Here is a 27,911-nt window from a genome sequence, read left to right on the forward strand (position 1 = left end):
AGCGCCCTGCATAACGTATATGCCATATTCGTGTGCATACAGGACCAACGTTTCACACTGCTGCTCTCCACTGACATCACAGCTCCTGCTCTGCTGCTAAACAAGGTCATGCTGCATTCCAACTCAGCATTCTGATGGATGGCACGTCGCTGCTTTGAAGATGAGGCCGAGCTGGCAGCGCTCCATTTGAAAGCTCATTATCCTATACATGAATAAAATGGCCACTCGTCACAAAAAGGACAGAAAGGTCAAACGAGCATTTTTTAAACCTGAAAATTTAAAGCTGCTGAAAACGTTTTTATTTCCCCTCTGGCAGTCCTAGCAGGCACTCTGCAGCTGCCAGCTATGACGTCCAGCCTACAGCTGAACCGGCTGCAACCCCAGCTATTACAGAATGAGTCATTTCTGCAACGGGCTGGGAAAAGAAAATAAATAAATAAGCTACAGGACAGGCAGCACACGCTAGGTGTGGAGGGCGCTGCCCGAGTGCTGAGGGCCCTCCTTTTCCTCGCTCCGCCGGGCTCTGAGGAGCCCCGCGACCCTGCCCAGCATCGCGCTTTGGCGGGCAGGGCAGACCGCCGCTGACAGCCGTTACCCGCTCTGCTCGCGGGTGACGCGCGGCTGCGCCCCTGCGGAGACCGCGTCCCCTTAGCACCGCACTTCCTCCAAGCCGCGCCTCCCGATTGGTTGAGGAGAGGGAGCGGGGCGCGCGCCGCCGGAAGTGATGGTCACGAGGACACGCCCCGGCCGCGTTCAAACCTGGGTGGCGGTAAAGTTGGGGCTCGCGCTGCCGGCGCTGAGGGGACGCGAGGCGGGAGCGGGGGCGGCGGTTCGCGCGAACAGTGGTGCTCGGGCTCTGCCGGGAGAGTTCTGTTCTCCTACCGCCGTTCTCAGGAAACACGACTGTTTCGATGTTCTGAACGCTCTCGGCTGTCCAGTTGTAATAACCTTTGTTTCTGTGGAAATATACCTGCAGCTTAGATTCTCCTCCCACCTTTTTTATTCTTTTATTCGACGTCCCTCGCTCAAACGCCTCTCCTTTTTTCAGGTGCCCTTTTATACAGATAGGCTGCCGGGATGCTGAAGTTCAAGCACAGTGCACGCACCACGGCTGATACGGGTCCTATGGAGCCCATTGCCAGCCGTGCCTCTCGCCTCAATCTGCTCTTTCAGGTAAAAAAATAACCACAAACATCTGTCTGCAGTTGTCTCTGCTCACCTCAGGTTTGTCCATGTCCATCTTGCGTGTACCACAGCCCAGCTCTCATTTGTGTGGATCTCAAAGCTCACCTGTGGGGCTTTTTTTTTAGAGGAAGGGGTAAAGGAAGGAGATTAGGTGTTAAAGTTCAGAGTGCATGTGTCATTTGCACGAAGTTGAGTTGTGCATCTGGTGATGTTTTAACATGAGTAGATTTTCCCACATAAAGATGGAATATTGCATTCTGTGTCTTCTGATCCACATCCTTTTCACGGGAGGTACAACTGAGAGTTTGTCACGAGATGAATTTCTGCAGCCAGCTGCTGTTTGATCCTCTGAGGTGCAACAGCTTCTCCTTCTGGAGCTAATATTGATACTGATTGCTTTTGTACCATGAATAAAACATATGGTGCGATGTCAAGGACAAGCAGTCGGATCAGAGCCATCAGTGGTTGTAGATAGATCCAAGAAAGCTGTGATCTGAGCTTTAACAACCTTTAGAAGATTGCTTTGTCTAAAGGTAAAGTACCTGTAACAGTCATTACGTTTAGAAGTTCTGACTTGATATGTTTACCTCATGCTTTTGCATTATTTGTCTCATCTCTAAAATAGTGATTTTTAAATGAATAATATATAATCTGTTCTATACATATGTTATTGATTTGGGGCTTTTCATTGTTGTCTGAGACTCCATCTGCTGTTGCTTCTTTTTTATTCCAGGGGAAGCCACTCTTTGTGACTCAACAGCAGATGTCTCCTCTCTCCCGGGAAGGCATCCTCGACTCTTTATTCGCTCTTTTTGAAGAATGTAGAAACCCTGCTTTAATGAAAATCAAACACGTTGGCAACTTTGTCAAGAAGTGTAAGTGCTTCTTGGAGTAGTTGTTAGGTGTTGTTTTAAAAGATAGTTGTTAAGAACTTGAATATTTAAATTATGTTATAGTTATGTTATAGCTTAAATTTGTTGATGATTGTAACGTAGCATTTGCATCTTGCTTTTTGTGGGCTGACTCAATATTGCAAAGGGCACCTTGGCATCTTACTAAACTTTATTTAGGTCCAGAAAGGCGGACTGCAAGTGGCTTTTGAAGTGCTGCGACTCAAGTTGGATATTAGGAAAAATTTCTTCTGAGAAAGAGTGGTGCTGCACTGGCACAGGCTGCCTAGGGAGTGGTGGAGTCACCATCCCTGGAGGTGTTCAAGAACTGTGGAAGTTTAGCATTGAGAGATGTGGTTATTGGATGTGGTGGGGATGACATTGACAGTTGGTTTAGATGATCTTAGTGGTCTTTTCCAACTGTAATGATTCTATGATTTTGTGACTCTAATGTTCACCTTTCCTAGGCTGTATTATGTTTCTAGTTGAAGAAGCATTTTTTGTTAACGCTGCGTAATGTTCCAAGTACATCCAATAGAATGACGTTGAAAGCAGGACAAATGAGGAAAAAAATACATAGGAATAATTTTGCTAAATACTTGGTTCTTTCAGTGTGAAGTAGTAGTTTCAATTCCATGTTTTATCCATATTTTGCACTGTGTAACTTTTTAAAGTAGCAATCCTGTATTTCAGAAATAATTCCAAATGGATTAATCAGGTAGGACTAAATATTGAAGAAGTGCTCAAATACTTAAACAAACCAAAAAAAACTTCATCAACCTTAAGAAACACAAAAAACTGGGTAAACAGTAATTTATCATGCTCTTTGTAAAGTTCCAACCAGCAGTTTTTAGTTGAGAATAGTTGTCTGATAGAGCATGAAGAATTTTTAGAACGCTCTGCAGAGAGCAATTATTTGTCACGGTACATAGTGGTTGAGATTCCTCAATGGGAAACCTAAAGTAACCTCTGAAAGAAATGCCTATGGTTGTTTGTTAGACAATGGACTAGTGCCTCCCACAGGCAGAGGACTGAACCCTGCCTCTGGACTTGCAGAACTTGACTGCCTAAAGCCCTGATATTTAGTGAATGTGCTTTGTATTGGCAAGGGATAGCTGGAAAGAAATTAGAAACAAAAGAGGCTATCAGCCTATGGTGTGATGAATGGGACAGAATTATGGTTGCTATGGGAACTGTCTTAGCATTTCCTGATTCTTTTGTATGTACCATATTTCACTTTTAACTATGTATTAATACTGTCTTTTTTTAGTATTATATATACTGTTTTTTAAGAAGCATATTCTGGAATGATTTAACAATTCTTTACAGCCTGGAATGAAAATATTCTGTTTTTTTTTTAATTGTTGTTGTTTTGTTTTATTCCCCATAGCGGATGTTGTGTTCATTATGAAGTGCCAGTTAGCTAACCTAAAAATAAATGTCTTATTTTTATAGATGCAGAGACTATAGCTGAATTAAGGGAACTCCAACCCAGCGTGAAGGATTTTGACGTAAAGAGCGTGGTTGGCTGTGGTCACTTTGCAGATGTAAAAGTAGTAAGGGAGAAAATTACTGGTGATGTGTATGCTATGAAGGTGATGAGCAAGGAGTCTTTGTTGGCACAGGAGCACGTATGTATATTTTTCTGTGATGGCAGAGGAACCATAAACTACAATTTGATGGGCATTTTCTTTTTCTCACTGCTACTATACTTAAAAATAAATCTTTTATAAATTTTCAAGTTTCATTTAATGTAAGTATGGGATAGGAAGAATAATCTTGTATTTCAATGAAATAGAGTAACTGTGTGTAGTTTTGCTATGTCTAAAAGCCATTGCCTCAGACCATGAATCTACTGGGAGAGGTGCCATGCAAAACAGAAAAGCAGTCCTTGTCTCAAAGAGCTTATCATCTAAATTGTAAGGCTAGAAACAATACATGAAAAAATATTGAGTCTCAGCTTGATGAACAACTCCATATGGCTTAAATTTTCAGGTAATCTGTTCATTAAGTTCTTATTTTATTTTAAAGACCAACATAGAATGTCAAGAGTGGATGTAATGGCAAACTGTGGTGGCTGATATTCTACAGAGGGCCTCTCACTATCTTGAGAGACATGTAACTTGAAAACTTAAAAATAAACGAAAAACCCCAAACAAACAACAAAAAAAAAACAAGGTAATGATAATAAAGGTTGTTACCACAATTTGTTGAGAAATGGAAGTTAATCTTCCACTGATAAGAGATGACATGTAGGACAGAGTCTGTGAAAGGCCTCGTGGCTTTGTACAGCAATATCTAAATTAGCTGTTCCCAATATATGGCTGCAGTGAAGTTGCTCCTGAGATTCTCTAGCTTCCAGCATTCTTTGTGGCTGTTAGAAATGGAAATAAACTATAACTACTCTTGCTATGGCACAGGTTGGCAAGAAGAGCAAACTGTGTTGTTACCCACAATATGACACTTAGTAAAAGTAGGGAACAACAATCTAAATGAACTATTGGTATTTCTGTAATTTCTTGTTGTCCAGTCCTATGTCTGAATAAAGGAATAGTTGTGAAAACAGGATTTCAAGAAAAACTTTTATTTTAATATCTACCATGAATTTATTACGAAATTCAACTGTTTACAAGGGTAGATAATGGCAAGTCAAGGGGAAATGGTTTTAAGTTGATTGAAGGAAGATTTAGGTTGGATATCAGGAAGAAGTTCTTTACCAAGAGAGCAGTGAGGTGCTGGAACAGCTGCCCAGAGAGGTTTTGGATGGTGCATCAAGGTGTTCAAGGCCAGTTGGATGGGCAGCCTGGTCTAGTATTAGGTATGGAGGTTGGCTGCCCTGCCTGTAGCAGGGGGTTGGAGCTTGGTGATCCTTGGGGTCCCTTCCAACCCAAACCATTCAATGATTAGCTGTGAGGTGCTACCCTATAATTGTCCTAGCAACTTTTCTGCTTGTCTGAGATTAGTTTTATTTTATTAGGGCCAATCCAGATGAGGTCATGATTGCACTCCAGTCTGGTAGATACTTCACCAATTTGAAAGGAGAGCTGACCTTTTCTTCAGAGACTATTCAGTTACCAACAGACTGGACAACAGAAGGGGGAGGGAACTGAAAGCACAAAGGAGTAATATTACTTTTTTAAAAGCACACGTTACAAGGAAATGGTATTTAATGGTTTCTAAGCAATTTTTTTTATATAATGTCTTTGGCACAGGCTTGCATCTTTCTAAAACCAGAGAATTCTAATGTATTCTAGCCCATTCTCACCAGCATATAACTGAACATTTCCTTTTTTTGTAGGTGTCATTTTTTGAGGAAGAACGCAGTATATTATCTCAGAGTACCAGTCCATGGATTCCACAGTTACAATATGCATTTCAAGACAAGAAATATCTTTACTTGGTAATGCTAGTTTTTTTCTTCTCTATTCAACACTGTTAACGTTGTTATACTTAAGAACAGTGTGATGTCTGAACTGTGCCTATGTTCTGCAAATTTTCCTCTGTTCCATGCTACTCTTTGATGTGTATCCAGTGTGATATGGGGGAGTTGAATGGAATACCTTTGGTATATATAAACTATATCTCTTCTTCTAAAATTCTATGAAGGTTATGGAGTACCAGCCTGGAGGGGACTTGCTGTCACTCTTAAACCGGTATGAGGACCAATTAGATGAGAGCATGGTGCAGTTTTATCTTGCAGAGCTGGTTCTAGCCATTCACAGTGTCCATCAGATGGGTTATGTACACCGGTAGGTAATAACTGCTTTGCATTACACATAGTATTTAATCAGTATCATTCCAGATCAAGTGTTCTGGAATGATGCATTCATGTTTTTTGTATTCCAGCCTCTTCAAGGACAGTATTTCACAAGCTGTATCAGAAGAGGAGATTAGAAAATTAATCATACATAAATTGTAATTGCAGCTAAAGGCATTAACTTTGATGTACATTTCAAACTAATATTAAGAAAATATTGTTACCTATTTTTTCTTTAGGCTTAGTTTAAAAAAAAAAAGGCCAAAAAATCTTTAATAGAAAAATATTTTCCAGAGCAAAGGCTTATTTTTTTTTAGTACCAAGCAGTACAAGAAAGTAATGTAATTGTTAAAGTTGCTGTACCTGCTTGTTGAAGAGGGTGGTATAGAATTTTGGAATAGTTAAATACCGCACAATTTTCTGAAAATTATATCAAAGCATAAAGGCTACAACTAATTCATATTGTTGATTTATCCCATTTATTGATGGGTAGAATTGTGCACTTCCTTTTTTGTAGATGTCCTTTTTTTAAAGGAAGATTTATTCCATTGCTTCTGAGACTTCGGATGTGTCATGCAGTATTTCATGTTCCAGGCAGCTGTAATGGTTGCATTTAGATCATATAGATTGTGGCTTTCTAATGTAAGGTGGCTGCCTGGATTTAAAAGGTGCACAGAGTAAGCTGACTCACTCTGACTTCCTTATGTTACTGTGAAACTTCCTGTGTTCCAGTTTCTGCCCATTGCTCCTTCTATTGTTGCTTGCCAACTTAAAGAGTCCACCTCCATGAACTTGGCTGCCGCAGTTTAGATATTTATAAACAGTTATGTGATGAAGGGATCTTGTGATGATGCAGGGAATTTGACCAATTTTGTATTTAATTGGAAGCAGAACAGCAGTGGGAAATCAGACTCAAATAGTAACGCACTGTTAAGGTTTTATGCAGCTGAGTATATGCTCAAGTGTAGCTGAAAATGGAGTTGCTATTGTCCAGATGTGACACTGGGGAAAGACACAAAAAGGCACTGATTGCTTTCTTCTTGCTTCCAGAGATATCAAACCAGAGAACGTTCTTATTGACCGGACAGGACACATTAAACTGGTAGACTTTGGGTCAGCTGCCAAAATGACAGTAAACAAAATGGTAATAATTTAAATTTTGTCTATGACTTGTATAGATATTACAGTCAAAAAGAGAAAACTAACTTTATATGTGTTGCTTGATTATACATTCTTCTTTCCTGTCCAATATGGAATCTAGCTGTGATGACATTTTTCCAGTTATGACTGGCTTTTCAAACATAAGCTTGAGTATCTTTTGCAGCTCTCAATAGACGAATATTTGCTTATTTGAGTTTTAATATATAAGAAGGGTACAAGCAAGTCTGCTTTCCAATGGTGCTGCACTGCAAATACCAAATCATCCTTCTAGAGATTCTCACAAGTATTGAATATTATGTTTAAAGAAGGATGTGAACTTATAATTGTTTGTAATTGGACTGAAAATTATGTTTGCTGTAACTAAGGTGGCATAGTTTTGAAGACAGAGGAGCTCTTGATTAAAATGAGTCACATTCCAGCATTCTGAAATCCAGCTTTGCTCACAAAAAAGCACTGTATTCATAGCTGTGAAGAAGTTGAGCTTGTAGTTATAAGATGATTTTAAATTTAGGAAACTGCATACAATTTCAAGTGATAATTTCAATTAAAATAGATCTAAGTGAGAATATGAAGTTATGTATCAGATCCCTCAGTTGTTTTATGATTTTTCATGTCTCATAACATTTTGTCAGTATTGTGACTCTTTATACTTTATTTTCCTCATTCTTTGTTTGTCAGTTTCCTCTGCATTGCACTTTCTTGTATGGTTTTTTCCTTCATGTTACTTATCTTTTCAGTCTTCTTCAGGTTTCTGTTAGTATCCCTGCTGTTTTCTTATACTCTTTTCTGCCACTCGGTGAAAAAAAATTATTGCAGTTCTCATTTCTGAATTACCTTTTCCAAACATTTATGAAATTTGAACATTAGCTGATCCTGAATACAAGGCAAAAAGGTAGGGATGACACAGAATGGAACAAGGCCAGGGAACATTGATGTTTAAATGTGACAGGTTCTTTTTTTTTGAACCTTGAGCTATGATGTTCCCATTAATAACAGAGTGCTCAGGTATGCATACTGCTCAAAACATCACTTTTCTGTAACACTGTTCTTTTTACAGTGCTGCTCTTTTAACATCAGCTGTACGTAGCTTTCAGTGACAGCTCTAATATTTGTACTCCTTTTTTATATCTAATCATTCTTTGTTACTCTAACTTCAGTGTTTTGTTTATCAGTCTTGGTTAAAATTACTTAAACTTTACTTGGAGAGCTGAAAATGTCTCTCTTGTTTTATTACCATGATCAATGAACAGAAGTGCTGTAAATTCACTTGGAGTGTATTTGCTTCTATTCCAGGTAAATGCCAAGCTGCCTGTTGGCACACCTGACTACATGGCACCAGAAATGTTAACAGGATTGAATGGGGATGGCAAAGCTTCTTATGGTCCAGAGTGTGACTGGTGGTCCTTAGGAGTCATTGCGTATGAAATGATTTATGGAAGATCTCCATTCACTGAAGGAACTTCAGCAAAAACTTTTAATAACATCATGAATTTCCAGGTAGAGATCATTGCTTTTATGTTGCTGGGTAAAAAGGCTGTAACTAAAAACGAAATGTTTTTACAATTGAAAAAAGAAGGTAATGTCTCTTACTTTGTTATGTTCATATAAAGTAAGTATACTTAAAATAAAATGCTAAAAATCTTATATATACATCCTCATATTGTAAATACGAAGTGATTTTTTTTAAAATAGCTGTCAAAAAACTAAGCTTCTGCAATACATGAATTTAAAAATATTTATTTGTCCATTTTTGGCAATTGTAACAGTAGCATCTCCAAAATAATCTAGAAGAAGGATTGAAAAGATGATTTGATAAAGTTTCCTGATGATACTAAATGCTTCTGGTTGGTAAAGTAAGGGCCAGCTATGAGGAACTGAGGACTTGAGGATATAGAGTGTATGCATAATTAATATGTCAGGTGAAAGTTAAATACATTTAAACCCCATGCATGTGAAAGGATAGGTATCCCAACTTTAAATAGTGGTGGGTTTAAGTATTTTGATGTTATCATCTATAGAAACATTAGTTTAATTCTTAGTAACAGAAAAAAAAATATAAAATGGTAGAAGCTTGTAGGAAAGAAAAAACAATCATATTTTTCATGTTTTTTAGCTGGGAGAAAGCAAAAAGAAATAGATATATCTTCTGGTATGAAAGTTAAGGGTGTTAGATGAAAGTAATCAGCTGCAACTACAGAGCAAACCAAAAAGGACACTTCATGTGGGACATGGCAAAGTTCTCCCCAGCGTGATTGTTGGCAGCTCTTAAACACTTATGTGGCTGCAAGGAGTGATTGAACAAATTCATAGAAGAAGAACGCATTGGGATCTGGCAAATACCAAGACATCATCTGTGGTTCAGAAAACCTAAGCCATAAATTCCTGGGAGTTTGAGAGGATTTTCTATGGATCTGTCTTGCTTTACTCTTCTCTATCATAGAATCATAGCATGGCCTGGGTTGAAAAGGACCACAGTGCTCATCCATTTCCAACCCCCTGCTGTGTGCAGGTCTCCAACCAGCAGCCCAGGCTGCCCAGAGCCACATCCAGCCTGGCCTTGAATGCCTGCAGGGATGGGGCATCCACAGCCTCCTTGGGCAACCTGTTCCAGTGCCTCACCACCCTCTGAGTGAAAAACTTCCTCCTAATATCCAACCTAAACCTCCCTCGTCTCAGTTTAAGACCGTTCTCCTTTGTTCAGCATGGTGAACCGGGTCTGCTTTTTGTCTGGTCTGATATGGTCATTCCTGTATTTTTCCTGTAGCATAGTAAATTTATATCAAAATCTATTTGGAAAATATCCACAATGTTTTGTTTTCTCCCCCTCTTTGTGTGCTTATTGCCTGATGCATCTCAGTATATTGAAACTTAAGAATCTTACTGTTTTCCTCCTAAGCAGAAATTCTTTTCTTTCTAATCCAGAGATACCTGAAGTTCCCAGAGGATGTGAAAGTTAGCAGTGAATTTCTTGATCTGATCCAGAGCTTGCTTTGTGGGCAAAAGGAAAGGCTGGGTTACGAGGGACTTTGCTGCCATCCGTTCTTTTCTAAAATTGACTGGAATAATATCCGTAACTGTAAGTAAAGTAACACTGCATTCATAAACAATTCCTGATTTCTGGGTAATGTGAAAATCTGTGCAGTGTCAGTATTTACGTGTGTTTGATCTGAGTCATTGTTAGTAATGAAACAGGACTGTGTTCAGGAGCAGGTGTTTTTAACAAAACAATTTGTTCTGGTTTTTAGATAGGATATGTAACATCTCTTAGGTGAAAACTGTATGGCGAGGTGAGGCTTAATATGTTTCTGTATGAATTTCTGATGCAATTGCTGTATTACTGCGAGCACTAGACTGGAAAATCACAATGGCCTTTACATGTCTTTCCTCAGATTAAAATGCATGTGTGTTCTTCAGGCCTTTTCCACCTCAGTTTGCTCCATTTTTGCATTCTGGTATATTTTTATTGTACCTTTATCTTTCTTTCTTTCATTACTTGCTATCCAACTTTTAGATTTTTTTTTTAACCTTCTGTAAGTGATAAAATGTCAGAGATCATAGGCAACATTGGTGGTTTTTTCCTCTAAGTTAATGTGACTAATAAATGGCTGTATATTTTGTCACAAATCTACTCCTTCCAGTAGGAATGGATTAAAATCACTGAAGCAGATAATTTTCTAAGCAGAAAATTGTTTATAACATTGGGGGAATAATGGAATTTAGTATTTGGAAGTACTGAGGCACCAGCACCATTGTGAAAGCAAGCATTTTGCTTACTGTCAATGATCTATGAGTGCCCAACTTGTGTTGGGTGCTACTTTAAGTTACCTGGATTGTAAGGTTGTCTGTGCAAAGAACTTGTCTGCTTTGTATTCTTTATCAAACATGCTCCCCTGTATTAAGAGCAATGATTGTGCTCTCATTTTCATGAATTGCTAAGCCAATGCTTCTGCTTTTTGATGATTATCTCAGCACTTCAGCTGTCAGCTCCACAGTATGTTTACCTGCTTTTCTGTTGATTCACTCATTTTGAACTTGTGAAACTGCTGTTCTGTTAAATGCCACTGTTTCTGCCCTTTGAGAGCCACTGAACCTCAAATGACACATCTTTCTTAGAATTTCAGCATGTATTTCCTAGGCTTCAGCTCGCTCTGCACTCTTTACCCAGAATCCAGTCTAAGCTACCAGTACCCATTTCTGAAATTTTTGTATTGTATTTTTATTGTATCTTATATCTGGAAAAAAACACAATTTAGGAAAAGTTCTGTTGTTTCCTTGGCAATTGCCTGTCCAGCGTTGACACAACTGCACAAGCTAATTTGAGAGTGTTTTGCCATTTCATGTGATAACAGTGATTCTGATGGAACAATTCTGCCGTCATTATAAAGTTTGAAGTAGTCATTTGGGATTTAAAAAAATCCTTTTTTTGGTCTGCAGCTGACCTGTGGATTGCATCATTCCCTGTAATATCCAGACCTACCTACAGTGAAAATTCATGCAGTTTTGACCCCTGACTTGGCTGTTATGCCTTGTACATCATAAAACCTCTCTGTAACTAGCACAAAACACAGCAGTCTTTTTGCTTTTAGTAGCAGATCCAATGTATTGCCTATTGCTTTGCTCTCTGCATGGTTCTCTATCTGCTGGTCTATTCAGGATAGTGTCACTATCATTCTATTCAAAGCCTTGATAGGCTCTTCCTGGGCTGTCTAAGAGCTGAAGGTTTCTTATCTTCAGCCCCCTCTGATAGTGGTGTTTAACTGGAGCAGTGGCAACCTGAGGAAGCTAGGAAGCAAGTGTTGGAAGAGGCCACAGGGTTTTGATTCAGACCAAGGAATCTCATTTCCTTAGGTTAATAGTGTGAGATTTTGGGGCCGTGGTATATGAATTTATCTCTATCAAGTCATTATTAAATAAATTCTGTGTCGGCAAACTGATTTCTTGCTAGTCTATAAAAGCAATGATGTTATTTATATTTTGGACTGGAAAAAGTAGGGAAAAATTGGTATCCATGCCTTGCAAGTGTCTAAATTATCACTGGACGCTCCAGAATGACCATTTTTAATGCATCACTTCAGGTTATGAAAGTGTCATTAAGTAGTTTTTCAGTGTTACATTTTGTTGATAGGGTAACCTCTGAAAGGTTTGACTTCTCAGTAAACTCCTTCCCCCCAAAAAACAGTTGCCTTTTAGAAAAGCTCCAATCTTCCTTGGAATCAAGCAGCACAGGCCTGTAGAAGCAGCTCTTAAGGTACAGAAACAGAATAATCCAGCCATTAACCAAAGGTGAACTTCCAATCTGTCTCAGCAGGAAATTCCTCTCTTCCTTAGAGTGTTTTACTGAAATATGTCCATGGATGTTGCTTTCTGTATTTGCTGATTTCCCTATTTAACAACTTCTAAAACTTATTTTAAGAAATCTTTGAATAGCTTGTTTTGATTTATTTGATCGAGTTTTCAGAAAATATTTTGGATTTTTATTTGCCTAGAGTGAACATGTTTCCAGCCGTGTTTCAGCTAACAGATCAGGATTTTCACTGGAATGTTGCTGACTGGACTGTCTGAGTAGTTGATAAGTATCTAGAATCAGGTATAGCTTAGGGAGCGATATGTCTGGCTTATTGGCAACAAGGCTGCAGATCTGAAAATTTTGTTAATCACATTTCTTGTCTGAAATCCTGAAATAGCATCAACTGTTTGACTGGAAACAAAAAATCTGTCATATAAAGGTTAACTGATAGGTGGTCAGAAAGTTCTATCATAATCTACGTGATGTATATATGTATAGCATAAAGACTCTTGGACTGCAGTCGAAGAGATCTTGAAATAGGAAAAGCATGTTTAATCTTCCATGGGGAAACTAAAGAAACGAGAGGAAAAGAACAAAAATCTTGAGCAAACTGGAAAACCTCAGGAAGTGTTGAAGGGTGATTCTAGGCTGTTATAAAAAAGGCAGGAACTCAAATCTCTTTGCTCATAATTCTGAGGCTCATCCTTATAAGCTCCAAATTGTCATTCAGTATGTTAACAGTTAAATGTTTTGATGTCTCACTTAGATGTTTGCTGTCAGAAAAATGTGTTGACTCGTCTCTCTAAATGGAGATCACTTTCATGTCAGCTTGAAGATGACTTTTATTAGCAGAAACATATGTGTTGGATCATTGCCTCGAGAGAACAGAAAAGATGCTAAGACACTAATATATAGATGGGTTAGAACTAATACAATTCCATTGTTCAGATGGTCTTAGACATAATATCCTTAAATTATATCAGTCAGACCTGTTATTTTCTATTTTTATTCAATCACACTCTACTGAAATATGCCTCTTAAAACGTGAGAGAGTAACACCTAACTTACTTGAAAAGGCTCTGCAGATGCTTCTCCCCAGCAAGTATATATAGATCACCTTGTATGTCAAGAAAAGACACATTTTTATTCTTCAGAAGTGTTCTTATTTCCTATAAATTTCCTTTTTCATCTTTCACTGTCCCCTGGGAACTGCACTATCTCTTTTCTGAATTTGCATGAAAATATTTTGAAAGGAAGGAGAGACGCGGTTGAGGCAGTGTTCCTTGAACTAGTCCTAAATGCACACATTAGAAGGGAAAAACACACACATCCACCCCCCAAATAAAACAAATAATGAAAAAAATCTTTGTTTTCATAAGGGACATTTTATCTCATCTTAATGATAAGCTGGTTAAAGTACTGCATCATGTGTGGGGTTTAACTTAGCAACCCACAACACCCTCTTTTCCTCGAAAAGTCATTCTTTGGAACAGATGGAAGAGGGTTACATCCTTCCACAAGTGGGGAGGTATCTAGGCAAGCAATTGGCTTTTTTTAAAACATGCAGTTCCTTGCAAGATACTTTAAATGGTAAACAGAAGATATATATTCATTTGTAATATATCAGAAGCAGGAAGAGGTCTTTATACAGTTTGTAAGACTAGAAGCATCAGTTCTACTGCCTTTTTGACTAATAGTTTTGCCTTCCTTTTGAGTGAGCCTGAAAGAAGTGCAAATCTTTCACCTTGTCAGCAGTGATGACATGATTTCTGCAGTTAGCTCTTGGAGGCTTATCTTGACCTCCTCTGAAAGATTCTTTTAAAGAAGGAACTGATAAGCACATCTATGCATTTGCATTCACTAATCTTCATCTTGTTCCAAAAATATGATAATTAGGAGTCCTTTGATTTTAAGTAAGAAATAATAATTGTTATTATTATTAGAGATTGACTAGAGATTATGTCACCATGTGATCCTCATTTGAGAACCAAATTGCTCATCTATATTAGCTTGTTTTTACAGGTTGAAGTAAATGATTCTGTAGGGATTTTGGACATTATGCAAAGGACCCTTTCAATCTTAGGAATAGTGGCCCATGAAGAAGCTACCAAATAAACAGAATGGATCTAGCTGTTCTTCTTTCCCTCAAGATATTCCTTCTTACTCCTATGTGTGTATGTGGTTTTTTTGTTGTTATTTTTTTTTCCCTTCAGTGTACTGAAAGAGTTCTGATTCTCATGTTCAGTCACTGGTGATGGTTCAGGATGACTTAATGTACTTTTTATACTTCATTTTGTTTAGTAAAGTTTGAAGAAACCATACTGTAAAACACCTTGCTCTTCAAACTCATTTCCTGCCAGCCCCAAAGATTTGCTATGTCTTGCATTCAGTTTTTCATTTTAGCATCCTTTATTCTCCACTTAGCCTGTTCTACCATTTTATGTGCATGCTGATCATATGCATTTTTAAAGTGTATTTTCCTCTATGCAAGTAGTTTGGCTAGAAACTCTTGTTAGGAGGAAAGATTTTCTCTTTAATGGTTAGGTCTAAAGATGACTCTTTAGAGCTCCTTATCTTACTTCCAGTGAGAAGTAGGACACCAGATCTCTCTTTATAAGCTGAACTTAACTGTCAGATTCTGAGGAACAAATAACAGGGGTGATATAACGTTACACAAAGGTGGCTATGTTGGTTTTTGTTACCTCTTTAAGAAAGATTCTAGACTTCCCCAAGCCAAGTGAATAGTTTGCTGTTTGCTCTGCTACTTTGCCTCATCAACTTTATCTGTCTCCAAAGACAACATAAAAAACTCACAGCAGCCCCTTCCTTTAAGAGGATGCACAAAGTTCTTTAAGCAGAGCTGCTAAACTAAAATACATATTTTCTGTAATTATCTTCCTCTGCTATGAGTTAACAGTAATTTTGGGGTTATCTTTGCATTAAAGATGATATAATTATGAAGAGCATTCTGTTGCTTACATGTTTTTAATCTTTTAAGAACATATAAAGAATAGGTTGGTACTATCTTGACAGTAAGGGATTTTTTTTAAGTGCAGATCCTAATAAACAATATGTATTCCAAAAATATGTTTACAATGTATAGATGTCAGTATTATATTGGATCTAAACATGCATTATAACCAGTGAAACAGCAGAACTTAATAAATGCATAATATTGACAGAAAACTTTTAACGTATGAAACAAGTAAAATTGCTTATTAGTGACCCATTTTAATTTGTGTATTTTCCCATTTGTCTCATTCTAATGTACTTGGAACTACTGTACGTGAGCAGCATTCAGTCTGCTCCATGGAATTTCTTTCCTCGTCCCTGCTTGGCAGCAGTGTCAGAATGGCTCCTCGGAGAGCTGCTAACAAAGCATGCGTGTGCAGCTGTGATTTGATGCTTTACAGGGACATTTTTTGGCTATCGATACTGTTCTGGTGGGTAGTTTAAGCATGGGTTTGTCTAGAGAATTAAGAGTTAAAAAGCAGGCTGTGAAAGGCTTGGCAACCTAGAGGGAGCTAGCAAGCTCCAGCCGTGACTCATTCTGCCTGTGTCAGTCAGATAAGCATCAGCATCTGTCACGAATGCAGGCAGGTAGGGTTAAACTCGAGCATGCAGAGAGTGAGGAGCAGGGAGCCTGCACTGCAGGGGTTGTAATGTTTGTTCCTGGTTCTTCAATTCTCATCAGCCCCTCAGCTACAGGAGATCTATACTGGCTCCATGGTAACGGTTTTAGCACACTACACTTCCATCAGCTTGTGACAATGGGCTGCGTTTTAGTTACGGACCGAAGAGCTGTCTCCTTCATAGAGCAAAAAAGAGATTAGTAAATTTGCTGTGAGTGAGGATCCGAGTGATGAAGGGGAGGGGGGAAAAAAAAAGGTAGAAAATGTGCTTTAGTGAGGTAGGAATTGCACAGCAGGATTTTGCATTCATTCCCTTCACACACATAGCCATGCCAGCAGGTAGCTGGGGTGCTGCACATCATTGAGAATAACTCGTGTTTTTATTCTGTTGGTTAATTAAACTGAAGTAAACATCAGAAAAATCAGCTGAAATTAAACAACTGCTTAGCAACTAAAGTGGTACCAATTTAGAAATTACAGTAAAAAATAGACTGTAATGCCTTCTATATATACCTCTCTTCAGAGCTGATTGTATCAGAGCCAGACTGCAGTGGTGTCCCAACAAGAGTTCCAGATCTTAAGCCAGCTCTTCTGGATAAATAAAATCTTGCTGGTATTTCTTCTCGTCCTGAAGACCCGTTAGCTTTCAGTAGCTGTAATTTATTAAAACCTTCCAGGAGAAAGACCAGTTATCTATTGATTAGAAGCCCGTGCTGGGCAGATTTTTGGTAATATTAAAGGATAAATATATTATCCCTTAGCTAGCTAACAAAGAATCAGGCTGCATTCTCACGTAGTGGCTTCACTAACTGGATAGGTCGGAGACATTTTCTAGATGAATCGGAATTGAATTACCTTTAGCTGTATTATGGTAATGATTTTATTAGCCTCGTGCTTTGATTTGATTCATTGTGTGTCTGGAGAGAAAAAAAAAAAAATAATCCACACACGAAAAAGGAAATTCTCCAGCCTATAACTCCTTTTAATCAGTGTGGGAGATACTCTGCCTGCAGAGTGGTAGCCATGTTGGTAGCTGAAGGGTTAATCTCTTGTTGCTGTAATACGATTTGAGAGCAGCAGCTCAGTCTGCTTGTGTTAGCAAGATTAAAAGCAGGAGCTGCAGTGCCATTGCAAGCACTGAATGAGTGGGACTGTTGCAGAGTGAACTGTAGCTGAATTTTGTCTTTTATCCCTTCTTTTTTCACCAGCTCCTCCCCCCTTCGTTCCTACTCTCAAGTCTGATGATGACACCTCAAATTTTGATGAACCAGAGAAGAATTCGGGGGTTTTATCCTCTACACGGCAGTTGAACCCGGCAGGTTTCTCGGGTGAAGATTTGCCTTTTGTAGGGTTTTCATTCATCAAGGCATTGGGGACCCTCAGATCAGAGTAAGTACAAATTATTGCTTAGGTGGATCTGACCACTGAAAAAAACATGAAGGTTTGTTACGGTGAAGAATGATGTACGTGTGGGGAAAAAAGCTGTTTTAACTGGCCTGCACTGTGTGTTGGGGAAGCTGCCAGATTCTGGCTTTATCTGTTGCTGCTGAGGCTGGTGCATGTCCTAATGTTCTGTGATTTTGGGGTGAGAGAGAAGGGGATCAGAGGATTGATTCTAAACCAGTTGTTGTTAAAATTGTTGCTCAGATACTTTGAATTAGTTACTGCTGTTAACCAGGGAGCTGTAGGTGATTGCATTTTTGGTACTGCAGACCACAGAAAGAAGGAAAATTCGAAGGAGTTCAGAGATGGAAAAGCGGGGAGGGCATTTTAATGGGCTGGAGAGTGAACACCACAGTGGTGGGGATGTGTTAGGCTGAATCGGTGATCCACAGAAATGGAGCTGCACTGATCTGGGAATATGCAGTGCTAGGTTGGGAATGAGGGAAGGAGCTTGACGGCAGCTGACTGTGCTGCTGGGTTGAGTTAAATGTGAAGGCTGGACATTGCTGTGCTGTGTGCTAGGAGACTGGAGGTTCAGGTGAAGTATGCACGGTATGTCGTTGTGGAGAAAGGTGAAAATCTAGAAAAAAGGTTTTTCAGTTGAAAGGAAACGTGATTTCAGAGAGAATGGAGTCAGGAAAACGAAGAATGTAAATAGTATGATATTAACCATTTGGTGTCTTAGGTGGTTAATTCCTGATGATAGAGCTATTGGAAAAAGTACTGGTGCAGAATGTTAAGTTGAGAAGTCCTTATCTCAGTAGCAGGAGGCCTCTCAGGAATGCAATGGCTTTAGCTGGGATACTGACTCAATGCACTGAAGCACTGTGCTGTGTTTTCATGTCAACCACCGTTTGTTGCTGCTAGTTAGTTCCTAGAAGGGGCTTAATTGTCAATCTGTCTTAATCAAGTTTTCATTTTTCTGTCCTACTGATTATGAAAGTTCCTCTGCGGGAAGTGTGCAACCAGGTCTGGTGACACTGTTGACATCTTTGATCTTGCCCACACCGTGAATCAAGGTTATATGATGGTTATGGCAGTAATAAAAAGGAAGGCTTTGACTGTCTTCCTCAGTGCACTTGCTTTTATGACAACAGAGGAAGGAAAGGAGAGCACACAACAACCAGGAAACTACAGTTTTGTTGAAATGATCTAATATTGCCAGCAGAATCAGAATAATGGAAAGTTGTATCTGTAGAAACCTGGGGTTAAAACCTATCTTGATTTATAAGTGAAATAACTTTCACTGTCATCTTTTCTGCCTGAATGGCTCTGTAATCTATCCGTCAAAGCTGGATGGCCATTCATGTAACAGTTAGAAGAGGCTCAACAGTGGACACACATGGTAAAAACGTATATGTGACAGAGGGTGCAGGACTAAATGGGCAGCAGCTTGAGGTAAAGTCTAATGAACAGTGATACAACTGTGCTGGTGGTTGGAGGCTTAATAGTAATGCAGATGTAGCATTGATATACTTTCTTAGGAGACCTCGTACCGAAGGTGGATATTGAAGCAGTGTTTGGATTTTGGCAATAGATGAGAAGGGCTACAGCAGAAGAATATAGATGTTAACGCATTCTGGAGAAATTATAACTGAAGTAGAATTTTTTCCTGAGGCCTGGACTTCCCTCAGCTGGAGTAGAAAGCCATCACGTACCTAATTTTCACCAAAATGACTTTTATGTAAGCAGATCCCAATGGTTTCTTTTCTTTTTGTTGCTTTTTAAACAGTCTTGTTAAATGCACTCTGATATTTTTAAGAGTAAATAAATACTTGCCTTTTGTTCTATGAAGGCAATTTAAATACAGCCAAGAGAATGGAGGCTTAATAATGTCTGCATTTAAATAATGCAGTGGTTATTCTCAATATCACTGCAACATTGGGATGTAAACTTCTTTCTTATTAAATATTGCACAGAATGTGCTTTAGTGAGGAAATAAAGTACTGTTTCTGTCCATTGTACTACGAATATCAATATCTTGTTGGGGAACAGAGCAGTAAATGAAGTGCAGGCTTATCTGTTGTGAATCTTGGGTTGCTTTCTCTTGAAAGTCCAAAGTCATCAAGTTTATCAGCGCGGAGTTTTTCTTCTTAAAACCTTTCTTTGGGAAGTCCATCCCTTATGGTTGCTAAGCGATGTAGATCTGTTTTCCTGTGTCTGCAGCATGATAGCCAGTGCCTCTAGTGCTGCTCACAGTCAGGCCAGGCAACTGCAGAGTGTCATTAAAAAGGACCTTGAAACTTTCCTTGCTTATAATTTGAGGTCTGTCAAGCCATAAAGTTTAGGGTTAAAGTCTGGACTCAGTTCGTTGGATGGTGAGAAGCCATCCAACATGAGTTGGGAATTTCAGTTACTTTAAAGGAAAGAATAGTTCAAAAAATTGGACAGAAGAAGGATAAAAAGTCTCTTTTCCCATTCTCTTCTTTCTCCTAACCACTTAGGGTCTGAAGGGTTCACCTACATCACTTAGACCTGTTGCCAGAAATTACCTAGTCAGTGTGTAGTTTAGAGTGGTTTGCTGAATTAAAATATTGTTTACATTGTCCCATACCATGAATTTTGAGAAGAATGTGAGATCAAACAGAAGAGCAAAAGGCATGGCAGGTAATGTGTTGTAAGAAGCAGTCAGGAGAAATCAAGGGCATTGCTTATGTCATAAGTTCCTGTACTAGCAGAGTGTTTATTAAGTAAGTCTCCTGTATGATCCTAGGAAGGGGGAGCAGGCTGCAGAGAAGGACCAACTAACTACTCCCATCATGGCCTCTGCATTCTTGACCTGGAGGAAAAATGCTCATTTGACTGCAAGTCTGGCTGCTGGTTTTGCCACAAGCACGTGGCTGTGACAAGACAAGAGGCAACTGAGAGTTCAATTCCATTAAAAGCCAGTCCCACCTTACTTCCTGTCCCTGAGCATGGCTCATCTTCAGTGCTCAGAACAAGTGAGAAAAACCCTTAGATGCTAGAATAACTCATCAAGCAGTAAAAAAAATTACTCTTGTCCCCTGCAGGTGACTAGCAGAAGCCCTAAGGCGTAAGATAAAACATATTATAGATTCAGGGCTAACCAAATATGCAGTGAAAAACCCCAGTAAAGCAAATAGTTTATGATGAAAATTTTTGCTTGATTCTGTTCTCTCTTGATTTGGAGTAAAGAGCTGAAGGGGCTCGATTCTTTATGATACAAAAATTAGGTTAATACAGAATAATTGCTAAATCAGATCCCAGAGGTGTTCACATGCAAGGCTGACAATGGGGCTAACCCAATCTCAGTGGCTGATTAGGGCTTTTATTCTTTAAATCATCCTTCAGAATAGAATAAGTGTAATCCTAGTAATTCTTGTAAGGGGTCTGTAAGGCTGTTCTAGATGATCTACAGTTCCTTTCTGTAGAAAAGTGATTTAAAAAAAAAAATTATTTAAAATGTGATGTTGATTGGTGATTGTCATTACAAATACTGAGAGTTAAAATGGAGCCCTTCCTCCAAGAGAAGGGAACACTGGTTTTGCCCAACAGTTTCTAGGGTTCTGGTGAGCTCTTTCACCAAAGATAAAGAGGAAACAGAGGATGAACATACCAAAAATATGCCTTGCTTCAGCTAGCTCTATTCACAGATTGATGGTATCACTGTTTGTTTTTGGTTGTTTTTTTTTAGGCCTGAGCAAGCATTACGAGGGGGCGGAAGGTACAGATGAGTATAATGCTAAAAAGAATAGAGCATGAGGGACGGGGGATGAGTTGCAGGCATGCTGTGTTGGGGGCAGGATTAGGACAGATGGTGTCAGTTGTTACGAGAAGGAAGAAGCACAGGTGAGCTGGACAAAGGAAGGTAAGAATTACGGCGTACAAGAGAGGTTGAAATATGAGTTCCATGCTGCAGAATGATCCTCTAGTTTCTCCCATGCTGATTCTTTTTTCTTCTCAGCCATGTTAAGAGTGAAGGAGCTTTTATACAACTAGCACCATTTCTGATGGTTCTGCTGGTTGAGGCTGTTGCTGATCTAGCTGTGAAATCACTAGATAATCTGCTGTAAGTTAACTTGTTTTTTGTTTTTTTTTTTAGACGTGTGGGTAGTGCTTCCTTTGAAAGTAAGTTGGCACAGCTAGTGCTATCAGCACTTAGTACTATAGAGTTTGAGGGTTTTTTTGTGTTTTTTTCCCCATTTTCAGTTGCAGTTTTCTTGTTGATGTATGCTGCTTACCTTTTGTCAATCTCTTTTTCACACTTCAGAGGAAGCAGCAGAATCTGCTCTGTTGTACTAAAAGGAGAGCTCCAGATGTAGCAATTAATTAAATGAAATACTCTGAGATGGCACCTAGATGATAGCTTTGCAACCTGTTTTTTTGATGTTGAACTTCGTGTTTCGTTCCTGAGTTGATGCTGAGTGAGCAAGAACATAAATGCACCAGCAAGGTGGGCAATTTCCACCTTGTCATGCTGTGTTGAGAGCTTATATCACCATGACAAGGCTTATTAGATTAGTCACTGTTCCATTTCTCTTGATTTCCTCTCTCTGCTCCCTTTCTGATACTTTTAAGGTTGTATGGATGTTCATGAAGTTGTTCCAAATAGATTATACAAAGGAAAGCATTCCTGGGAGAGGATACCTCTTAAAAGCCATGCAGCAGTGCTGGCTGAAACCAGCTTTGTTTGGGGATAAGATGCACTTGTTTCCATGGCAGGAAAATCATCATGTCACGAGGACAGGTATTTTTAAGGGATTTTCTTACTCTGGACAGGGATGGGAAAGAGAAATTGTAGTTTTAGTCTGTATGCATCTCTTTCCTTACTAAACTGACACCAGCCCTGAGGAGCAGCTCCCCCTAGAGTTATCGAGTGAAATTCAAACTTTCGTCAGTGTGAGTCTCCCTTCTTCTGTCTCACTCCATCACTCCTGACTGAAAAACGTGTCCTTGCTGAGCTCTGGATCTTGCCTGAATCTGCCCTGTTGCTTCCTGGGCTGCAGTGCACAAAGAAGCTGTAAGGTGACTTGCTAGGAGTGAGTTCTGAAATGCAAAATGGTGTCTAGTATCACACTCTCATTCTTTTACTAACAAATAAACAAGCAAAAATAACAAATGAAATGGTCCCCTTTCAGGAGGTGAAATGGAAGCAGCATGTAAAATCAGTTCCTTGAGAACTTAGTAGAGATTTGTTAGGTAATATCTCAAGATTGAAAAGAATAAAAATCCAAAGGTGGTGGCTGGTGGCAAAACACAATTTGCTTTAGCCAGTTCAGCTCTGGCCTATAAACTAACTTCTAATTATCCAAAGATTTCCAGACTTAGTACAGATTTGCAGCTATTTACATAGATTTTATTTACATTTTCAAGCACATTCCTTAGTGTCTTTTTTAGATAATACGAGTTTTAATTTGTATTTTTAGACAGCTTTTCTCAACTACTCATTTTTAGCCTTGTTTGTACACCCAGCTGTTAAGGGATTTCATATGCATCTTTCTCAGATGGTTGCTTTTTCTCTGTAGGAGTAAAGACATGCTTTATAAATTGATTTTTTTTAAATACAATAATCTGATGGATCAGTTGACTGCACCAGGACTAAAGCATTCACTTTACATTTGCTTTTCATTAAGTCTGACTGTATCTGTATTGTTGACATGCAGAATTTGTCTTCTGAGTTTTCCACACTACGTTTCTGGAAAGAAAAAAAAAAAGAGTAATATTAGCAAGATAGAATTGGTGCATTTTGCTGTACTTACTTGCTAATATTCAAACTGTATTTCCTAATGAGTGTTAAGGGGGTGGTTTTGAAGACCTATTTTGACACATACGTTTTGCTGCACCATTTTCATAAAGATCTGTGGGTTTTTTTTTTTGTGACTATCCTGCATACATGTTTGGATTTAGGAGTAGCTTTTTCTCAGAAAATGGTGGTGATGGAATCAAACTTTCCTTGGCGTTAAGAAGAGACTGCTGCTGTGTGTGGGTGTATGGCTATATGCAGAGAGCTGCTCAAAGCGTATTCTTCTCCATAGGGATAACTGGCTGCATACCAAGCTGTGGCCAGGAGAAGCAGAAAGCAATGCAGGCAGACTGTGTGATCTTTTATCAGCACCTTCATTGTATTTCTGTGTTTTCATCTATCAGTTAACACAGATTACACTGTTAACTGCTTAAATATCGAGTTTGAATCATTTTATGCAAGGGAGTATAACATTTTTTTTAATTATGTTTTGATGCATGCACTTAATTTTTGCATTGAAAATTACATACAGACTGCAAAGCATAGAAAATATGTTCCCAGACACTGACTGGCTTCCTTTTCTCTTCTAGAAGGGTTTTAGACTAACAAGTATTTTTTTTTCCCAGTTTTCTGATGTCAGATTGTTTGGAATAGTACAGTTAAATTGTGTCTCATGGGGGTGAGGGAAGTGCTTAAAAGTGGAACTCTGGGGATAATATGGATTATGTTGAGAAAGTTTTAGTTCAATTTTGTTTCATAGAAGTTAATTAAGGGAAGAAATTCTCATGGTGCAGGTTATGACATATTGATATTTTTAGGGCTCTTGTACTTTGATTATAGTTTTAAATTGTGTTTAACAACAATGTACAAAAGAAGAGCAGTAGTTTGTGTGTTATTCTTTCCAAGTGGTTAAACTGACTTTATGTTTTGTTTTGGTTGCACCTACAAATCTGTACAAGAGTTACGCAAAAGCATTGCTCAGGTTTATTGTTTAGCACTGATGGAAAATACGAGCCAGAAGTACATGGATGATTTAGCTGGGATATAGTGTCATCAAGTTTAATGGTATGTTTGAATTAAAATGACAGCTGTAAGCCTGTCTTTCCTTCTTCTGTGTTTTCTTTTCTTGTAAGCGTGGTGTAAGTGCCCAGTGACTTCACCAAGGTTGTGTAAGCACAGGTTTCTATACTTGTTGTCTATATTCATGTGCTCTTTGGCTTTGCTCTTTTAGATCCGTGCTTTCAAGTGTGGATTCTCCAGCAAAGGTCAGCTCCATGGAAAAGAAACTTCTTCTCAAGAGCAAAGAACTCCAAGACGCCCAGGACAAGTGTCACAAGGTATTTATTTATGCAGTTGGCCGTCTCCATTGCTCAAGGAATCTGCAACCACTGTGTGTCCAGGGATCTGTCAGATGCTGCTGATCATCCAGATTCGTGGTGGGCAAAGTGCTTTTCCTTCAGTGAGGTGGCTTCCTGTCCAATACAAAGGGAGATGAATTTAGGCCATGCTGTTGCTGTAGATACTTTTATCATAACAAGAAGCGGCTCTGGATTTTAAACAGTCCTTTTCTCAGCGTGACATAGACGACTGCTTCTTCCTGCAGGCCTTGCCTTGTCTTCGTCATATGCACAATTACAGCAGCACTGTTCTGAGGTTCTCTGTTCCTAGCTCATCAGCTTCTGCTTACATAACTACTGTCGTGTCACTGGTTATGGTGAACATCTTGTAACAGTTGCTGTGCTCCAATAAAGGGAACCTGGTGGAGTCTTTTAAAGCTCACTGCTTGATTGAGACTTTTATGAGAATTCAATTACTTTTCTCCTTGCTCTGTTCTGGATTTGACCATTTGTTCCTGACAAGGAGATGGGGGGAAACCATCTCCTGATCCAGCATGGATTTGGGATAAGGTTAAAGTGAACCATCTCTGCAAGTCAGGTGAAAAATGATTGTGGCTTCTTTGCTAACTGGTGTTCGAAGAATGACTGAATATGAACAATCAGCTTGAATGAATGGGGTGACTTAGACTTACTACTTGTCCTTAAGAAGAACTGTGCATTCCTGGAGCAGAGACAATGGTATCGGAATTTAAACACCTTTTGGAGCAATATAGCATAGAAGTCTCTTGGAGGCAAATTCTTCTCAAACAGAGCTCTGAAAGTAGCAGTTAACAAAGCTTTTGAAGCCCCCCTTTATAACCTCTTGATATTTATTGCAGATGGAGCAGGAAATGACGCGGTTGCACCGGAGAGTGTCAGAGGTGGAGGCTGTACTTAGCCAAAAGGAGGTGGAACTGAAAGCCTCTGAGACCCAGCGATCCCTCCTGGAGCAGGACCTGGCCACCTATATCACAGAATGCAGTGTGAGCCCTTATCCCAGTCCTTTCCCCTCTGAAGGCCTGAAATCTGGTGGTCTTCTCTTCCATCGTGGTTTCAGTAGTGCACTTGATGGAGAGAATATAATATGTGAGAGGCTCTCTGTTGTAAATGGAGCACTGAATTGTTTGCAGAGGCTTGTTTGAGAATTCTGTTCAAACTTTGTTTTGTGTTCATGTACTTAAAACATATGGAAATAACTCCTCTTCTGGTCTTTCTGATATATATATATATACACATGTGCATATATATATATATTTTTGTATTACTAGCTCTGCTGGAATGACCTTGAGTTTGGTTTCTCATCCAGAAGAGGATGAGGGCCTAATCAGAGGTCTTCAAGGACAAATAAGATGATTAGGAAACAATGATGTTGTGGCCTGAATCTGTGGTACTCGGAGTTCAGACAGATCAAGTTCCCCAGCAAAATGTCAGGGATGATGCAGGGAGAGCTGCTACGTTTCAGGTAGAATATAAAAATGAGGTCTTAAAACCACGTCTTCAAAGATCATTTGGCGCTTTTCATGAGAGTAGGAATGTCTGCCCAGTTGTCCTGGCAAGATTCCAGCGAAGGTACCTTCATTCTGGTTGATATTCTTTGTGTTAAGTTGAAGTTATTAGTCTGTTTCTTCTCTCCTGACAAGGAAAACAACCCAGATAATGAACTGTTTTAGGGAACTGAAGAGCATTTCTGATAGGTTTGTTTGTTGGAAAACCTGTCTTAGAACAGAGTGATTTTTTCCTATACTAGTTTCTAGCAGGTAGATAAATAGTGTTTGCCTCTTTCTGGTGAAGATTCCTACAGCTGGTAGGAGGACTACTGGTCTGTTGAAATTTGCAGGTAAAATATGTGTTGAGAACCTGGAGCAGTTCTGTCCTTTGGAGAAGTTTAACGATGATTAAAGGATTTAACTCACTTAAGAGCAACAGGAAAAAATGAATGAGATTGTTAGTAATGTGAAGATGAAGGATTGTATCTAGGTTGTGAATTAATAGTACTAGATAAAAAATGGATAAATGCTGTCAATAATAGATGCCTTTTGTGATCTCTGTTTTTTGTCTCCAAGGCTGATGTGAGGAAGTGAAGGTTTGAACTATGATTTTAGTGTAGTAAATGTTTGTAAAATGGGCTGATTCTATACAGATAAAAGACCTTAGTCATGATTTTTTTTTAGTAGTTCCTTCATTGGTGCCTTGGTTTTCTTCTGATGCTTCGCTACAGTCAAGGAAGAATTTGCATAGTTAAAGATCTTTATTATACAACCATCTGAAAAAACAAAGACTGTATTTTGAACGTTTCACTTTCTGCAGAGCTTAAAGCGAAGCCTGGAGCAGGCACGGATGGAGGTGTCTCAGGAAGATGATAAGGCACTACAGCTACTTCATGATATCAGAGAGCAGAGCCGAAAACTGCAAGAGATCAAAGAACAGGTATATCTGCTTCTGTGGGTAGTAGAGTGGCTACCTACAAACATGCATTCTTTGGCATGTTCTAGCTCTGTTGCCAGGTTTCCTTTTGTGTTTGTTCACTGTGATAACTTCCAGTCTGTGTGTTTCCACGTGGCTTTTTAAACAAAATGAGAAGTGATGTAACTAAGCACGAACTCCAAACTTCCAGGTTTCATTTTCCTGATCATGAAGTTACTTTGTAAAGCCAGCTTAGCAGGAAGTTGGAATGCGTTAGTAATGTGCTGCATTAGAAATGAACTGTCCATTTTAAATGTTCAAGCTATAAGGATTTCTAAACATCTTTGTGAATCTTGACTTTTCAACTTTTTTTTGTTTGTTTGTTTGGCCATTTTTAAAATGTGCTCATCTGTTTTTCAAAATAGAACCTATAGTCCCTAACTGGGCTTTTCCTACTTCATCCATTTGCCAGTGTTCATAATTTTTCTCATCAGGAAAATGTTGAAAATTCATTAATCCATAATGTTGTTCATAAGGAAAATTTCTAAATTAAAAAAAATATATGGTAAAAAATGTGAACTCCTAGCTTCTAGGATTAAAAATATTCCACAAGAAAGAGTCCCATTCAGTTTTGTGAATCAATAGCTACACTTTATATTAAAGAAATTGAAATTTGTTATGGAGTTCAAACAATTCTTTCAATTATCTGATGATTTTCATCTTCAAAGCACATTAGCAGACTAATTTTACAGTGTTTGAGGCAAGGAAGCCCAGAAACCTTGGTAATAATTCTCCAGATATAAGCAACACTTACGTAAAAAGTTATGAAATGCAAAACCAACCCTCTAGATGTAGCAGGCCTCCAAAGACTTTTACAGCACTTTTCTGGATGGTTCTTTTATGTAATACAAGGGATCTAAAGCTCATTACTCTATGTTCTGATGCTTCATTAGCAAGCTTGCTTTAAATATTGAAATGTGGAACATTTTTTGTAAAGAGAAATATCAATAGATTCTTGAGCATACAGACTCATTTAACAGAGGAAAAATAATGCAAGTTTTTTTTTCAATCAC

General features: G+C 38.8%; 1 protein-coding gene across 10 annotated transcripts in view; it reads left to right on the top strand.

The window, feature by feature from the left end:
• Positions 1 to 704: 704 nt before the first annotated feature.
• Positions 705 to 27,911, top strand: part of CIT (citron rho-interacting serine/threonine kinase) — a 71,504-nt gene continuing 44,297 nt past the window's right edge. For 9 of the 10 annotated variants that reach the window (XM_085238283.1, XM_085238287.1, XM_085238286.1 and 6 more), the window contains exons 1-13: positions 784 to 940; positions 1,049 to 1,173; positions 1,919 to 2,060; positions 3,531 to 3,706; positions 5,374 to 5,475; positions 5,682 to 5,824; positions 6,883 to 6,976; positions 8,287 to 8,490; positions 9,916 to 10,069; positions 17,121 to 17,301; positions 24,291 to 24,396; positions 25,275 to 25,418; positions 26,743 to 26,862. In XM_085238283.1, coding sequence (XP_085094409.1) covers positions 1,078 to 1,173; positions 1,919 to 2,060; positions 3,531 to 3,706; positions 5,374 to 5,475; positions 5,682 to 5,824; positions 6,883 to 6,976; positions 8,287 to 8,490; positions 9,916 to 10,069; positions 17,121 to 17,301; positions 24,291 to 24,396; positions 25,275 to 25,418; positions 26,743 to 26,862 — 1,662 coding nt within the window. In that variant the 5' untranslated portion in view covers positions 784 to 940; positions 1,049 to 1,077. The other variant, XM_085238284.1, reaches the window with a different exon arrangement.

Source organism: Meleagris gallopavo, chromosome 17, assembly GCF_905368555.1.
Source record: "Meleagris gallopavo chromosome 17, MGAL_WU_HG_1.1, whole genome shotgun sequence".
Lineage (NCBI taxonomy): Eukaryota > Metazoa > Chordata > Aves > Galliformes > Phasianidae > Meleagris > Meleagris gallopavo.